At 37.8% G+C, this 18,818-nt stretch overlaps 2 protein-coding genes across 2 annotated transcripts in view; one reads left to right on the top strand and one right to left on the bottom strand.

Annotated features, from left to right (window-relative positions):
• Positions 1 to 18,818, top strand: part of LOC127437102 (integrin alpha-11-like) — a 563,744-nt gene that overhangs the window by 274,220 nt on the left and 270,706 nt on the right. The gene's annotated exons all lie outside the window — the stretch shown is intronic.
• Positions 996 to 8,448, bottom strand: si:ch211-284k5.2 (uncharacterized). The gene is made up of 5 exons (XM_051692652.1): positions 8,356 to 8,448; positions 5,282 to 5,362; positions 3,980 to 4,098; positions 1,416 to 1,599; positions 996 to 1,121 (listed from the first exon to the last, which is right to left on the bottom strand). The coding sequence occupies exons 1-5, from the start codon at positions 8,446 to 8,448 to the stop codon at positions 996 to 998; spliced, it is 603 nt and encodes a 200-aa protein (XP_051548612.1).

The raw sequence follows: 18,818 nt of genomic DNA on the forward strand, positions 1-18,818 counted from the left end.
ATTTTCATTTTTGTGTGAACTATTCCTATCTACATTTTTCCTGAATGCTTAGGTGTTCCACGATTCATAAGGGAAGCCTGTTTTCGTGTTCTGGTCCCCATTGTTTTCACTTGCATCGGCATATGTTTTCGGCAGATGATGTGATGTTTCACGTATAGAATTTGTAAAAAATTGCCAAATAAAAAAACGGCTCCATAGTGCCGATTACAGAGTCGCGATGACCGTATTTTGACACCCGTCAAAGTTTAAGGAGTCAGTTATTTACGTTGATATCATTAACTACTTTGAGTTGTTATGACAGCCAATAACTGCACAAGTTGAGCCTGAACTACATTTTACTCCGACTAACACTTAAAATGATCCATCTGGATTAGAGGTCGACTGATAGTGGATTCTGCCGATAACGATAACTAAGGTGATGGAAACGTTCTTAAAATCGAATTATAGAATGATACAAAATTTCGTAGTCTTTCCTTACTATGAAGGGCACAGACATTGCGGCTCCAAAATGATTAAAATCCCGAAATCAGTTTATTGTGCAACCAAAATCCCAATAATAACTATAAACATTTTTAATTTAGTGCATAACAAGGGACTTTTAACTATAAACAAGCCTGAAATACACCAGGACTTTTATTTTGAAATGACAGAGACTTAGCTCCACTACAATGCTCTAGATGCAAGTATTTACCAAATTAAGCTTTTTACAACCTATATATTCACCAGATGAGGTTTATTGATGATGAATAAAAAAAAAAAAACTATGGGCATTGATTTTTGTGGATAACCGTTAGTTCCAAAAATCAACTATTATCACAGATTAATTGTTAAAACCGATTTATTGGTCCGCCTCAAATCTGGATTGCTGGTTTTGGTAGTTTTTATATTGGTTCTCATAGAGACCGGAACCAGAAAACAGTCCATCGGCAATCAGAATCATTATGGCGCCACCCAGTGGTTGAACAGGAAAACAGGGTTGAGTAACATGGTTGAGTTTATTTCACTGGTTGTGGTGAGTGTTGGCGTGTGATTTCTCCGCTGTGGTCTTCTTCCACACCGCTGGACGACCGCTGACTCTGTCCTGACGCCCCTCCAGAAAACTTTACACTCTTCTTAGATTTCTGTCACAGAGAAAGAAATATGGCTCTGGCAGAACATATAAAGAAATATTTACTATATATTATATATATATACTACTATGATATAAAGAAATATTTGTGAATTATATTTCGCTTGCAAAAGAGTTTATTTTGTCAGAATGCACAGCTACTTTTGAATGATTGTCAATGGAGAAAGAATGGTGTAGCATCTACAGTATGAGCAAGCGCTAACTGGATTATGCTAACCAGTTAAACTCTGTCCAGTTGGTTTCCACCTGTTAGAAGTATGTTTATCCATGTGATTTCGTATCAAACCTGTTTATTGGTCACTCCTCGCGGATAGCGAGCGATGTCATCTCTCCTTCTTTCTACTTTCTCCCAGTCCTCCTCCCAGAGTTCCCGCCTGTATTCAGATTTCCGTGCCGTAATTCGTTGGTAGATCGCCAGGTTTTCCTTTGTCACCTGTAAAAGCTCCTCCCTCCGTTTTTCAGCATTCAGACTGTAAAATATGCAAATATGTAGTCATGGTTAATATTGATATATTATTCTGTTATTTGCCACTATACATTTTAAACCACTGTAAGTTTTACATTTTCTGAAGACTCACGTCAGAGTTGCTGAATACATTGAGCTCTATGGAGTGACCCCACTGCTTCTGACTTCTCAAAGCGTTAGCCAATGTTTTTGTTGAATACTCCAGTGCTAAATAAAAATAAAAAAAAGACGACTCTGCAGCACTTTTCATGTGGAGATCAAAGCGGCACTTAACCTTCACGTTAAGCAGTGCATTGATGCACCAATGCGACCCCTTACAAAAATCGAGAGTTCTGGCAAACTTACCGTAAATTAGTCGTGATATCGGTACTCATTATTTTCACATGCAAATGAGCTTTGTAGCAAACTCTTCATTGATGCCAAAGGTTTGCTGCATATTTACTACTACCTCTGAAGAGCTGAAAACTTCGGCAAATTGCAAGCTCATTTGCATGTGAAAATAATGAGTGGGAAATGTGTGGCACGTTTGCATCAAGTTTGTCAGAACATGCAAAACTTGCAATGCCAGGGCATTGGTATGCGGTTGCTAGGGTGTTCCTTGTAGTTGCTAGATGGTTACTAAAGGGTACTGTGTTTTTTTCATGTTGCTATGCAATTGCAAGGGTGTACTGGGTGGTTGCTAGTGGATTCTGAGTTCTAATTACTACCAACAAGAAAGCCTAAATAGACCCTGTAACTCTGGCACAATGACACTGTAGATGTAAACATCCAAGACACAACCTGGCAACTGACCTGCACAGCTCAGTGTTTGTACGTGACTAGAATACCTCATGTTTGATAGGAGAGTAGGTTATGTGTCTCTCAATAATTCATAAAGCCTTTGTCAACAGCCGAGCATGCATTAATTATTCAAGTTGTCAATTTGAGACAGGAAGATCAGGAGATGACATCAGTTAGGGTTAATCCTAAACCTAATCCTAACCCTAACCACTCTGAGAGATAAAGAAAACTGAAACCTATCACATATAAACACAGGGAGGTAAACCTCCAAACGAAGTCACCATGTTAACTAGCCAAACACTGGACAGTTAAAGCTGCTGTTTACTCTGTATGGGAAAAGGTGTTTATTTTGTAAGTTTAAGCACATCCACACTAATCCACTTTCAGTTTCCCAGCCTCATCATTTTCCAAAGTATGCGGTAATGGAGAGTGTTTTCTAAATGCTGTTTTCGTTGGAGGAAGATTGAGGTCTAGTGTGGATGAGAGGCGTGAACGTAGCTAAATTAATGTGTTTTCTTAAAAGCGAAAATGTATTAGTTTGGACATGGCCTAAGAGAGAACACACCACACAATACGTAAACCATTTTATTTTGCAATTATTTAACTTTTTTTTTGATAAGTCAAGCATCACTATTATTATTGCTCAAATTATTTTCCAGTGGATATACAGTATCTTAACATCCCTAAAAAAAGAGAAAATTACTTGAGAATCAGAATGGCATAAGATATCAAGTCATGTTTTCAGTGAAATCTAACTAAATTTGGTGCGATTTATGCTTATAATGAGAAAAGCCTATTTGCCAATGGAGTAAGAAAAATAAACACGCTTCACGTTTGAATCAAGGTTTTTTCTTACCCCATTGGCAAATAGTTTTTTCTCGTTATAAGCATAAACCACACAAAATGTTGTTAGTGTACCCGGTCGTAATCGACCCGCTTTGAGCGGGATTCGAACCGGCGTCTCCAGCATGGGAAGTGGGTGCGCTAACAAAGAGTCTAAAAGCTACGGCCTTTAGCATCAGTCGCTATTGCACCTCTTGAGGCCAGGGGAGTGAGGTTTACACACTGTACAGCTACTGTACTTACCAGCTGGCTACTGTTACTCTCACCCCTAAACCTCACTCCCATCAGGGTCACGGCACCACGGCACCACTGTACCCAGTACTACTCGACCCGCTCTGAGCGGGATTCGAACTGGCATCTCAAGCATGGGAGGCGGGTGCACTAACAAGGAGTCTAAAAGCTACAACCTCTAGCGCCAGTCGCTAGTGCACCTCTTGAGGCTAGGAGAGTGAGGTTTACACACTGCACAGCTACCTACCAGCTGGCTACTGTTACACTCACCCCCCTAAACCTCACTCCCATCTGGGTCACGGTCCTACTCGACCCACTCTGGGCGGGATTCAAGCCAGCGTCTCCAGCATGGGAGGCGGGTGCACTAACAAGGAGTCTAAAGGCTACAGACTTATATCTTATTTTTTGCAGTGTAATACTAAATATTAAACATTCAGTGTGCTCATCCTGCAGCATTAGTGCTACAGACATGAATGGTACTTCAAATCATCTGCCATTTTTGGGTGTGCTATTAGTTTTTTGTCACTCACCTGTACTCTGAATAATCGTTCTGGTGGTCCACGAGACCTTTAGATCGTGTGATAGTTGCCAGTCTGCCTGCCAGTAGATTATTATCTCTCTCTACGATGGCCAGTCTCTCTTCCTGTATCTGAAAACACCATAAAATATTTATGTTTACTTTTTTATATCCACTTACAGTATATCCACTATATCCAGCAGTTGTTATGAGTGCTAATCAAAGGTGATATATTGACAACTACTATTCCCTTACAAACAAGTATTGTAGTGGTACCACAATACAGTGATCAGAGACCATGGTACTGTACTTTGACACAGTATATGATACTGAACAACTATGATATATTTACATATCATGCTAAAGAATTGCATGTATACACTGGCCCCAAAAGGTATTTGACAATGATATTCAGACAATTTTAAGTGTGACTCAATTGTCCAAATAATGTTTGGGGTCACTGTACGCACTGCACAAAAATATATATATATATATATATGTCTTACAGAGTATTTTTGTATTGTTTTCCAGTAAAAATATCTAAACATTCTTAACACAAGATAAATTGACTTGAGAAGCAAAATTGCATAATTTTGTTTTGTTTTCAGACAAATAGAATAATTTGGGGGCGGAGGGTGATATTTGCAATGCTGTAGTAGGAAAAAAAAGACATGGTTCAAAGGGGTAGCAAGTTTATTTTTCTTACCCCATTGGCGAATAGTTTTGTCTTGTTTTAAGCATAAATCACACCAAATTTTGTTTATTTCTCTGAAAACAAGACTTAATATCTTATGCCATTCTGCTTCTTAAGTAATTTTTCCTTGTTTTTATAATGTTTAGATATTTTTACCGGAAAATGAGACAAAAATACTCCATAACAAAATTATTTTGTTCCCACTTTATATTAGATGTCTTTAACTACTGTGTACTAACATTAAAATGCATATAATACAATGTATGTATTGTGTAACTACTATACATGCTGTTCTGTTTAGGGTAAGGTTATGGTTAGGGTAAGGATTGGAGTAGGGTTAGGTTTAGGGTTTAGGGGTAAGGTTAACAGTGTAATTACAAATGCAATGAAATGCAGGTACTTTAAATTTAGGTACAATGCAACAGCATCAATGAACGTAATAATTACACTGTATCCAATTCTTAAGTACACAGTAGTTAAAGAAACCTAAGGTAAATTGGGTTATAATTCTTATATTTTAATCTCACTACAAATTGACATATTAATCAGTTATAATGGTATTTGTGGGTGCAGTAAAATACATTTGCAACTATTTTCTTGCAATACATGATATAAACAGACCTGAAGTTTCTTCAGTTTGAGTTGAATATGTGCAGGAGTTTGAATGCCTCTGGTGTCCACCACATGTTTGGCACCTTTCACCTTAGAAATGAAAACATTGTAATTAAATTGACAATATCATATTCATGTTATGATTTCAGCAGGAACACTTGTGCTATTGTATTTATGATTGCATTACACACAGAAATGTCTAATTGCTCATTTAGTCTATACAATAATTATATATAATTGCTATTTTTATCTGTGTCAGTCAACACTAATACAAAAATGATCATGATGTTTTTGGACATGGTACTATGGCAATATAATGCTTTTTTTGGGTGAGAACCTAAGCCATGCAAATATCATGGTATATGAATATTCTATCTGAAACATCACTGTACAGAACACAACATCAGAAATAGAGAGTCATACTGCTTGTAATTATATTGGCCTATACAACTGGTGACACGGGCCGAAATTCATCGGCCCCCAAGAGGTTTTCAGTTGTCTTAGGGGCTATTCACACCGAATGCATTTTGTGTCTGTTTGCACTGTTTTTCAATTGTTTTCCTGTGTAAACTTGTGCTAGACGGACATCACACAACTTCTCAATGTTTTTACGGTGTCTTGTGCAGGAGTGCCACGTTTTATATACTTTTTTCAGAGGTCACACTACAAACAGTCATTATTCCGTCACTTGGATGGAATGGGAAGATTAAAGAACTAAAATCGTGGACGGCGTGTGAGTTTCGGAGAAACAGAAAAGTTCTATTCATTATTTTGGTTGGAAAATGTGAAAGTCTAAAGTTTGAATCATTGCATCTTTAACAAACTTAACTGTTATTGTTTAATAAATTGTTTAGTGTCAGTCTGATTGACTCTTTCTCTGTTATGGACCAATTTTGAAAGCACTTTTTAATATTTTTTTTTTCTTCAATATTTTTTGTCTCAAGTTACCTGTATATTATTTATTTATTTATCTCAGAAAATCCTGCTAGTAAACAAATATTATAGCCCTACTATAACACAATATCTGTTTATAGAAGCTTTTCGTTTACAAAATATTTAGCCTTGGCCCACTTGTCAATGAAGTTGAGTAGTCCAGGTATATTGAATAACACTTTTTCCAAAACCCCTAAACCAAGACCAAATGTATCAATTGTATCTCCTCCTAGAGTTTTCAAGCTATACCCACCTATCTTGGCACAGACCTTCAGAATGTTCTGACTCGGGCTGCTAAGACTTTTCTAATGGATCAGAATTACGGTTTTTGCAAAGTAGACAATCAAATCTCTAAAAAATACCATTGATTTACACTGACGGAATGTCCAAATGGGCCAAGAATATTCAATACACTATCCATCCATTCATCCACCCAAACATCTAATCCATCCAATCCCATCTGATTCCATCCACTCATCCATCCATCCACCCAAACATTCATCCATCTATCTACCCAAACATCCAATCCCATCCATCCATCTATCCACCCAAACATTGAATCCACCCAATCCCATCTGATTTCATTTGTCCATCCATCTATCCACCCAAACATCCAATCCAATTCCATCTGATTCCATCCATATATCCACCCAAACATCCATCCACCCATCCATCCATCCATCCACCCAAATATTCATCCATCTATCCACCCAAACATCCAATCCATCCAATCCCATCTGATTTCATCCATCCGCCTCTCATCCACTCATCCATCCATCCACCCAAACATTCATCCATCTATCTATCCACCCAAACATCCAATCCCATCCGATTCCTTCCATCAGTCCATCCATCTATCCACCCAAACATCCAGTCCATCCAATCCCATCCGATTCCATCCATCCATCCATCCGTCCATCCATCTATCCACCCAAACATCCAATCCATCCAATCCTGTCTGATTCCATCCATCCATCCACCCAAACATTCATCCATCTCTCTACCCAAACATTCATCCATCTGTTCACCCAAACATCCAATCCATTCAATTCCATCCAATTCCATCCATCAATCCATCATCCATCCATCTATCCACCCAAACATCCAATCCATCCCATTCCATCCATCCATCCATCCATCCACTCATCCATCCATCCATCCATCCACCCACCTAAACATTCATCCATCTATCCACCCAAACATTCATCCATCTGTCCACCCAAACATTCATCCATCTATACTCCCAAACATTCATCCATCTATACACCCAAACATCCAATACATCCGATTCTATCCATCCATCCACACAAACATTCATCCATCCATCCATCCTCACAAACATTCATCCATTTATCCACCCAAACATCCAATCCATCCAATCCCATCCGATTCCATCTGATTCCATCCATCAATCCATCCATCATCTATCAATCCATCCATTCATCCACCCAAACATCCAATCCATCCATTTCCATCCATCCATCCAAACATCCAATCCATCCAATCCCATCCGATTTCATCCATCGATCCATCCACCCAAACATTCATCCATCTATCCACCCAAACATTCATCCATCCATCCATCCAATCCCATCTGATTCCATCCATCCACCCAAACATTCATCCATCCATCCATCCACACAAACATCCAATCCCATCCGATTCCATCCATCCATCATCTATCCATCCATCCATCCATCCACCCAAACATCCAATTCCATCCATCCAAACATTCATCCATCTATCCACCCAAACATCTAATCCATCAAGTTCCATCCGATTCCATCCATCTATCCATCCATCCACCTAAACATTCATCCATCCACTCATCCATCCATCCACACAAACATTCATCCATCTATCCACCCAGACATCCAATCCATCCAATCCCATCTGATTTCATCCATCAATCCATCCATCCATCCATCCATCCACCCAAACATTCATCCATCCATCCGTCCATCCACCCAAACATCAAATCCATCACAATCCCAACCGATTTCATCCATTCATCTATACCACTGTTGTACCTTTTTGGTAGTGAAACTTGTGTTTGATGACTAAGGACGTGTGGTGAAGCTGCCCAAACAAGTTTTAAAGCAATATTTAACATAATCTCTAAAGCAACAAATACACACACACACTCAAACCTTGCTGCGGTGGTCTTCATATTGCATCTGGTCCCATTTTTGCTGCAGGTATTTGTTGGTTGCAGGTTTCAGCGGCTGGTAAGATTTATGCATCACTTTGCTTCTGTTTGTGACGGTATATAATGCTTCTCAAGTCTCAATTTTGAATTCTGTTTCCCCTTGTAGAATCTCTAAAATTTTAGAACTCAGAATGGCTCTCTAGTACTTCAGAAATGTAGGATCTGTTGTGTATTTCTCTGTGGAAATTGAGATGGTATTTGGAATGCTGGTCCAATATTTCCCACAGCCCACTGTCACGGATGGCGACACGGACAGCCTCCGGGGAGGGGGTTGTTACCATGGCACCACCGCTCACCTGTACCTGCCAGCAATATCTCAGCAGAAGGGATCAGGTGTCTTTCAATTCTTACACTTCACAGCACACTGACTGAGCTCAGTGACCGCATAGTGACTCTGTAGGGGAGATCAAGTGCTTAAGGGCTTTAGAAATAATATTTCAGAGATTTTTGAATACAGCTGAGAATATAGAGTTCCTTACTGCAATGAGACTACTCCTAAAGCACCATGGGGATATACTGGAATATTGCAAGCATTTTGAAGAGGTTGTTTGCCTAGAATTCAGAGTCACTGTCCTCTATAAGGGAAACTGGGGCTGATTGTCACACATTTTAATCAGGATGGGTTTATTTTTGAAAGTCAATTTCTGTGTTCAATCGACAGAATTTGTTGCATAATGTTGATTACCACAACAAAAAATAAATAAATAAATAAATAATATTGTAATAATTCTGAACAACATTGTCACAAAAGCTGTCGATTGAGCTTAACTTGTATTAAACCCAGATTATTCCTTTAAAGTGTTGGCTACAAAAAAAGCTATTGAACAATTCCACAGTTAGTGCTTTGGAAATAAGACACACCTAGCAGGGCATGTTGACATTCTCAATGGGGTAAGTTGTCACAAAGGGAACTTGCCATTTAATGGCCTATGAGATATCGAGTCAAAAGTCTTCAATCCGTATTGTTGTATGTTAGGTTCAGAATGGATCAAAACAGTCTTAAATTAAGTAATTTTTGTGAATTCTGTCATCCAAAAATAAATTCCAATATATTTCTTTTTAGAATAAAGAATATAAGTAACCTATATAATGAACATAGATGTTAACCAAAAGGTCGCACAATGTTCTCAGGACAAGGGTATTTTCATAAATGTCAGGTTGGGGCAGGCTGTCACATTGCTGGCCAATGCTGACAATTTTGCTGGCCAGAACTATATTTTGATATTTTGGTATGTCACCTCTTCAACTTTACACTTCAGAAAAGTCATTAAAAAGCCTATAATGCATTTTAAATGTAGATATGTTTTGGATTTATTTACTTTATACTTTTAGACAGGATTTCATATTCCAAATAAAGGTTTTCTTTTCAAATCGTTGTTACTAAACAGCAGGTTTGCACTGTGACAACATGCCCCACTATAGGGTCATACCTTGACTTTCTTTCAAAAAAAAAAAAAAAAAAAAAATCCTTTCATAAATATTTATTGGACTTATTTAATATTTATGAAGAAAGTGCTGCCTGATTGGTCAGAGAAACTGTAACCCAAGTCTAATCCAACCCTAAACCGAACCATAACCAATCAGGTTGCTCTTCTCTCTTACATATTAATGAGCCTTCCCCTGCCATCCAGTACAGCCTGCTGTAAATATGCCTCCTTTCAAAATCAAGACTCACACATTTAATTATTCCAATATGCAGTTTCAATAAGGCAGTAATAGCTACACAAATGGTTAAAGCTGTGCAGACCAAGTCAATTTAATTTGTGAGCTGGTCATACTTTCTCCTGAATACGCTTGAATCGAATAGAATTGATTCAAAACTCCAGGGAGTATCAACACCAGCTGATGTTGTTCCTCTTGACCACCAGATGCCGTCCTTCCCTATCTCATGATATAATGAGAGGCAACCATGTTTTGCAGTTTATTCTAGCCAGCAGAAATTTCATTCAGTGATATGAGGAGAACACCACCAGCCTTTCATGATTACAGAGAGCTGTTTTTCACAGCTTTCTACAAAAACGTGCCGTTTAGCTACACAATAAACATCTGCTCCACAGACAGCATGAAAACACGTTGTCAAACAAAAGCATACTTGGCTTGAACATTGGGGGGGTTGCAGCCTGAAGCATTTTCCCTTGTTTCATTGGTATCATTTCCATTGATCATGGTATAAATAACAGGGAGGAAGGGTGGTGTACTTGCTTGTTTTGATTTTTGAGGGGGTTACCTTCACCCCATCCCCTCTGGAATCTACACCCCTGTGCACAGTAATACCTAAAACATGAATTCTGAAACCGTTCTGTGCTTTTTAAAATGTCATTTTATTACGCTTTAACATTTTTATTAATTTTAATTGCTAAAGGTTGTTGCACAAGGACTTTAACTACCACAACGATGTGTTTATGTGCTTGACGAATCGGACAACCATTACAGTCCTTAAGTTAGCAACTTACAGAACGTTTACAAAACATTGAAGTTTGTTTAGTTAATGTTAACAACAGAAATCATTTTTGTCATAAATGAAAACCGCTTTTCTAAAAAACAATTGGGAATTCCTGTGGGAATTCCTTTTCTGGGGTTTTGGACAACAGAGAAATATTGACATAAAATATTGATTTGATCTAGAAGTTAATTTTATTATGTATGCAGAAAGAGAGTGTAGAGTCATACAAGAGACATGAAACGAGCACAGCTGTGTAGGAAATCGCTTGCCCTGGACAACGGTCAATTAGTTGTTGAATGCCACGATTGACCAATCAGAATCCAGTAATGCCAAGAGCCATGTTATAAATTCCTCTATTAACGTACGCACACTTTCTCTTTAAATGGAGCTTTCTTGTGTGACAGCACATGCACATCACATGAAAATGTGGTTTTGATGGCTCAAAACATTGGCTATTATCACAATATACACCACACTTCCCCACTTCAAACACACATACATTACACATCCTTCTTAGTAACATATTGTCCCAGAGAGAACGCATTCAACGAGAGAATGATTTTCTGCAGTGCAAGTGAATGGAGCGTGTTTGTGGATGATTAGTTGGCCGTCTGTGCGGTGATGACAGCATCAACCACTGTTTTACCAGCATCATAAATGTGCTTTAGCAAACACACCTCACTCAGCTCATGTTTGAAGAACAAGCCCCAAGCGCTGTCGTGTGGAAACAGACTCATTTTGAAGCACGTCGGGAGATTAAAGTGACGAGAAAAACAAGAACTAATTGCGGATGTGATTTTTCGAGACAGATTAAAAGAGTATGCATTCAACACTCCCACTCTGTTCTAAAAGCTAGTGTGCTACCTACGCAGGCAACATTTTTAAGAATCAGGGGCCACGTCCATACTAATCCATTTAATTTCAAAACCTCAGTGTTCAGTTTCCTAACTTCATCGTTTTCCAAAGAATACATTAATAGAAAACGTTTTTGAAAGTCACCATTTTCGGTAGAGGAAAACGTTGTTCTAGTGTTAATGAGAGATGTTAAGACGAAAGTATATATATGTAAATATACTTCCACCTCTGTCGGCAGAAAGTTTAGTCTTAGCCCAGTGTCTGGTCTATTTCTCTCCTGGAGTTATGACCCATAAAGATGTCTTTTGTGATCTTTCAGACTCGAGTTGTACAAATGTGTGCATCTTCTAACCTCCTCGCACATGTGGGTGTCTTTTGTTGATGTGGTCTCCGGAAGTTTACTGGTATTTCCATCTCTTACAAGGAGATGGGCTGGTCTCTTCCATTTCTTCATCGATTACCTTGTGAAAGCAATGGCCTTGTGCTGCCACCTACTGTAGTTGACTCACCAAGTACAGTTTATGAAAGTTTCTGGTTTTGGTTGAGGAAAATGCCTATTCGATGTGAAAGAGTAAACGTAGCATATTCAATGCGTTTTCAAGTGAAAATGTATTCATGTGGATGTAGCCTTAGTTTCCTGTGTGAAGCACTAATTGCTTGGTTTGCAGAATTGCTGCATATGTAGAGCGTTTCTAAAGATGCTGCCTTAGGTTCACACAAGACACTTTCTTGCAACTATCTGCATTGTTTTTCTATGTAAACATGCGCTAGGTGGATATCTGACTGTTGTGACACGTCTTGCTGTTTTTTCAGCATCTTGCACATGGGCGGCAACGTTTTAAGATGGCTTGTCAAGTTAAGAAAAGTTCAGATTTCAGTGTTCCATTCCACTGCGAACACACAAGAATGTGTCCTGTGTGAATGCCCCCTTTCAAGGTAGCTGCCTGTGTAGGCAGTAGACAAAAAGGCAGCTCACAAGGTATTGTATCAGAGCAGTCTCTTTCTGTTTTTGCTTTTTCCATTACCGTGAAATCAATTGTTAGGTTTCTGCAAGTGTGTGTGTGTGTGTGTGTGTGTGTGTGTGTGGATAAACTGATAATTCCTCCAGAGAGCAGATCTCGACCGCCCACACTCTTGTCTAGCAGCAGTCGCTCTGCTCTCATTATTATTGTCTGGGTATGTACAGAAACTGGAAGCTCTAATGTAGGTATCAAATATACTGTAAGTACCTGCATGTGTGCTAGAACTCCTGCGCCTCTCCGCACACCACTATAATGTTTACATTTGCATTTTTAATACTACTGTATATCAGAATGAGATGTAACATTGTATCCAAGCAATTTTCAGTACTGTTACAATTGCTCATAGTGATTTGAACAAACCTCTAACACTGAGTATTAAATTTTCAGTGTGTAACTCGTCCTGCTACAAACATGAATGATACCTCAAATCATGTGTCTTGTTGAGGAGAGGTCAGATCAGACTTTCACCTGGTGGATGCTAAAACAGGTGAAAAAAATCCCATAGTCTTACATTGAAAGAGGGACTCAAGTCATATCTAGAAAGCAGAATATCAGAGAGACTTAGGGGTTACTTGGGCCAGTAAACAACCATCTAGCAATGGCTAGCGACCACACAGATAATCCTAGCAACCACCTGGCAATTCTCTAGCAAGCACAAAGCAACCACTTACAAAATGAAACTCTAGCAACCAAGAAAATCCTAGCAAATACATAGCAATGTCCCAGCCACCATTGAGCCACCCAGAAAATCCACATAAACCACAGAACAATGCCACAGCAACCACATAGAACATCACCTGGCAAAGCCCCAGCAGCCCTAACAGTGAGTTCTGCACAGGCAAATACCACTCACAAATTAAGAAAATGTCAAATCTTGCAATTCAAATTTCAGTCCGTGTAAATACAAGCACATTATTGCATGTCTCTCTTAACCATAATGACAAGCACACCAAGGGTATTTAGTGTGAAATATTTGGGCTGTTATTTAGAATGGTTTATTTACAGCTGTTGAGGCAAAATTCACATCCTGTGGTTTAATGGCATTGTGAATGTAAAGCGTTTGTCGTTCCAGTGCATCTTCAAGGAAAGGCTTGTGGCGTTTGCTATCTGCTGCGTGGCGTGTGATTATTGTATTGGGACCCACGCTACTCCCCTAACCACAGACACACACTGAGAGGTCATGTATTGTAGATGCTGTTATTACTGAACTGATCTACAACAACAGACAGAGCAGCTAACTACATATAAGCCGGACAATAGCTTTCTTCTACAGCTTGGCTTTGTATTGATTGGTTCAAACTAATGACTGACAGGTGATTCCCCATATTTAATCTATATCCTCTGGCTGACCTCTCGCACCGCCGCCACGCCTCCTGTGCCAAGGGTCAAAGGTCAGTACTGATATTGAAAAACAATTGGAGTCGATCCTAAGGTAATTTGTCCCAGTCAGAGGGGTGTGGACTGCAGAAAACACTGACTCGCCATATGTCTGCGAGAGTTCTCATGGGAGTCGGGCTGTATTGTGCTATAGTGATGTAAAGTGAAGTTCAGTGATGTATAATGTGGTAAAGGGATGTGCACAGTAGTATGGTATTGTGATGTATAGTGAAGTACAGTGATGTATAGTGTGGTGTAGTAATGTACTGTATAGTGAGGTATAATGATGTTTAATAAAGTACAGTGATGTATAGTGTGGTATAGTAATGTATAGTGAGGTGCAGTGATGTATAATAAAGTACGCTAATGAATAGTGAGATATAGTGATGTATAATAAAGCATGGTAATGTACAGTGAGGTGCAGTGATGTATAATAAAGTATGGTAATGTATAGTGAGGTGCAGTGATGTATAGTGTGGTGTAGTAATGTACAGTGAGGTGCAATGATGTATAATAAAGTATGGTAATGTATAGTGAGGTGCAGTGATGTATAGTGTGGTGTAGTAATGTATAAAGAGGTATAGTGAAGTACAGTGATGTATAGTGTAGTGCAGTGATGTATAGTGTGGTGTAGTAATGTACAGTGAGGTGCAGTGATGTATAATAAAGTATGGTAATGTATAGTGAGGTGCAGTGATGTATAGTGTGGTGTAGTAATGTATAAAGAGGTATAGTGAAGTACAGTGATGTATAGTAAGGTGCAGTGATGTATAATAAAGTATGGTAATGTATAGTGAGGTGCAGTGATGTATAGTGTGGTGTAGTAATGTACAGTGAGGTGCAATGATGTATAATAAAGTATGGTAATGTATAGTGAGGTGCAGTGATGTATAGTGTGGTGTAGTAATGTATAAAGAGGTATAGTGAAGTACAGTGATGTATAGTGTAGTGCAGTGATGTATAGTGTGGTGTAGTAATGTACAGTGAGGTGCAGTGATGTATAATAAAGTATGGTAATGTATAGTGAGGTGCAGTGATGTATAGTGTGGTGTAGTAATGTATAAAGAGGTATAGTGAAGTACAGTGATGTATAGTAAGGTGCAGTGATGTATAATAAAGTATGGTAATGTATAGTGAGGTGCAGTGATGTATAGTGTGGTGTAGTAATGTACAGTGAGGTATAGTGAAGTACAGTGATGTATAGTGTGGTGCAGTGATGTATAGTGTGGTGTAGTAATGTACAGTGAGGTGCAGTGATGTATAATAAAGTATGGTAATGTATAGTGAGGTGCAGTGATGTATAGTGTGGTGTAGTAATGTATAAAGAGGTATAGTGAAGTACAGTGATGTATAGTAAGGTGCAGTGATGTATAATGAAGTACAGTGATGTATAGTAAGGTGCAGTTATGTATAGTGAAGTACAGTGATGTACTGTATGGTGTTGTGTAGTAATTTATAGTAAGCTATTGTAATGTATAATGAAGTACAGTGATGTATAGTGTGGTATAGTAATGTATAGTGAGGTATAGTGATGTATAGTGTGGTGTAGTAATGTACAGTGAGCTATAGAGATGTATAATGAAGTACAGTGATGTATAGTGTGGTATAGTATTTTATAGTGAGGTACAGTGATGTATAATAAAGAATGGTAATGTATAGAGAGGTATAGTGAAGTACAGTGATGTATAGTGTGGTTTAGTAATGCATAGTGCGGTAGAGTGAAGGACATTGATGGACAATGTGGTGTAATGATGTACTCTATAGTGGGGTATAGTGATGTATAGTGAAGTACAGTGATGTATAGTGTGGTGTAGTAATGCATAGTGAGGACTAGTAAAGTACAGTTATGTAAAGTGAGGTAAAGTTATTTATAGTCATATATTGTGTGGAGTAGTAATGCATTGTGTGGTATAGTAATGTACAGTGAGGTACAGTGATGTATAGTGGTATATTGAAGTACATTAATGGACAATGTGGTGTAATTATGCATAGTGTGATATAGTGATGTATAGTGAAGTATGATGATGTATAATGGTATAGTAATTTATAGTGAGATACACTGATGTATAGAGGTATAGTGTGGTATAGCGAAGTACATTAATGGACAATGTGGTGTATTTATATATAGTGCTGTATAGTGAAATAGTAATGTACAAAGAAGTATAGTGTGTTATATTGATGTATAGTGACATACAGTGAAGTATAGTATGATCAAGTAGTAATGTATACTGAGGTAAGTGTAAGGTAAAGTGAGGTATAGTGTGGTGTAGTAATGTACAGAGAAATATATTGTGGTATATTGATGTATAGTGACATACAGTGATGTATAGTATGATAAAGTAGTAATGTACACAGAGGTAAGTGTAAGGTAAAGTGAGGTATAGTGTGGTGTAGTAATGTACAGAGAAATATATTGTGGTATATTGATGTATAGTGACATACAGTGATGTATAGTATGATAAAGTAGTAATGTACACAGAGGTAAGTGTAAGGTAAAGTGAGGAATAGTGTGGTGTAGTAATGTATAGAGAAGTATAGTGTGGTATATTGATGTATAGTGACATACAGTGATGTATAGTATGATAAAGTAGTAATGTATACTGAGGTCAGTGTAAGGTAAAGTGAGGTATAGTGTGGTGTAGTAATGTATAGAGAAGTATAGTGTGGTATATTGATGTATAGTGACATACAGTGATGTATAGTATGATCAAGTAGTAATGTATACTGAGTTAAGTGTAAGGTAAAGTGAGGTATAGTGTGGTGTAGTAATGTATAGAGAAGTATAGTGTGGTATATTGATGTATAGTGACGTACAGTGATGTATAGTATGATCAAGTAGTAATGTATACTGAGTTAAGTGTAAGGTAAAGTGAGGTATAGTGTGGTGTAGTAATGTATAGAGAAGTATAGTGTGGTATATTGATGTATAGTGACGTACAGTGATGTATAGTATGATCAAGTAGTAATGTATACTGAGTTAAGTGTAAGGTAAAGTGAGGTATAGTGTGGTGTAGTAATGTACAGAGAAATATAGTGTGGTATATTGATGTATAGTGACGTACAGTGATGTATAGTATGATCAAGTAGTAATGTATACTGAGGTAAGTGTAAGGTAAAGTGAGGTATAGTGTGGTGTAGTAATGTATAGAGAAGTATAGTGTGGTATATTGATGTATAGTGACATACAGTGATGTATAGTATGATAAAGTAGTAATGTACACAGAGGTAAGTGTAAGGTAAAGTGAGGAATAGTGTGGTGTAGTAATGTATAGGGAAGTATAGTGTGGTATATTGATGTATAGTGACATACAGTGATGTATAGTATGATCAAGTAGTAATGTATACTGAGGTAAGTGTAAGGTAAAGTGAGGTATAGTGTGGTGTAGTAATGTATAGAGAAATATAGTGTGGTATATTGATGTATAGTGACGTATAGTGATGTAAAATATGATCAAGTAGTAATGTATACTGAGTTAAGTGTAAGGTAAAGTGAGGTATAGTGTGGTGTAGTAATGTATAGAGAAATATAGTGTGGTATATTGATGTATAGTGATGGACAGTAATGTATAGTGTGATCAAGTAGTAATGTATACTGAGGTAAGTGTAAGGTAAAGTGAGGTATAGTGTGGTGTAGTAATGTATAGAAAAGTATAGTGTGGTATATTGATGTATAGTGACATACAGTGATGTATAGTATGATCAAGTAGTAATGTATACTGAGGTAAGTGTAAGGTAAAGTGAGGTATAGTGTGGTGTAGTAATGTATAGAGAAATATAGTGTGGTATATTGATGTATAGTGACGTATAGTGATGTAAAATATGATCAAGTAGTAATGTATACTGAGGTAAGTGTAAGGTAAAGTGAGGTATAGTGTGGTGTAGTAATGTATAGAGAAGTATAGTGTGGTATATTGATGTATAGTGACATACAGTGATGCATAGTGTGTTATAGTGAGGTATAGTAAGGTACAGTAATGTTATGTATAGAGAAGTATAGTGTGGTATAGCGATGAATACAGTAGTGTGGAATAGTCAAGTAAAGTCATTTTTATTAATATAGCACTTTTCACAACACACAATGTTTCAAAGCAACTTTATTGCATAATTTGGTGTAGTAATGTATAGTGAAGTACAGTGAAATATAGACTGGTATAGTGAGATATAAGGTACAGTACAGTATAGTGAGTTTTGAATGTACAAATATGTAGATGACACATGTAAGTCATTCTCTATAGACCTCTACACTTTCTATAATTCTCTCTCTCTTTCTCTCTCTCTCTCTCTCTCTCTCTCTCTCTCTGGGTTTATTCCACATAAGCAAAAACTCAGCCAACTCCCTCACTAAAGTAAGAGATGGGCCATTTCCGTCCAGACACCTGTGTTAACAGTTATGACACAAGTGCTTTAGAATGAGTCATTACTGAGGGAAAACTTTGCCTTAGCTGAACTGTATTTCCCTCTGTAATCAACACCGATTATTGGATTCAGTATTGGCTTTACATGTCACTCAAAACTGACTTTCAAGTGTATTTCTAGAGACTTTAATTGATTAATTGTAATTAACTTTTTTTAAGTTTATTATCTACGAATTATCTATTTAAAGCCAAAAGGAGTTTTATAGTCTGATCCCAGAGGAGCTGATTTAAACTCTCTTCATCTTTGATGCAAGCACAGCTTTTGCCTTCTGCACGAGTTGCCAGAGCAGAT

This window comes from Myxocyprinus asiaticus, chromosome 48, assembly GCF_019703515.2.
Source record: "Myxocyprinus asiaticus isolate MX2 ecotype Aquarium Trade chromosome 48, UBuf_Myxa_2, whole genome shotgun sequence".
NCBI lineage: Eukaryota > Metazoa > Chordata > Actinopteri > Cypriniformes > Catostomidae > Myxocyprinus > Myxocyprinus asiaticus.

Coding starts and splice junctions, on each gene's coding strand:
- si:ch211-284k5.2 (XM_051692652.1), bottom strand. CDS start 8,448: ATGCATAAATCTTACCAGCCGCTGAAACCTGCAACCAACAAATACCTG. Junction 5,363..8,355: donor ATGAAGACCACCGCAGCAAG/GTTTGAGTGTGT, acceptor TTCATTTCTAAG/GTGAAAGGTGCCAAACATGT. Junction 4,099..5,281: donor TCAAACTGAAGAAACTTCAG/GTCTGTTTATAT, acceptor TGGTGTTTTCAG/ATACAGGAAGAGAGACTGGC.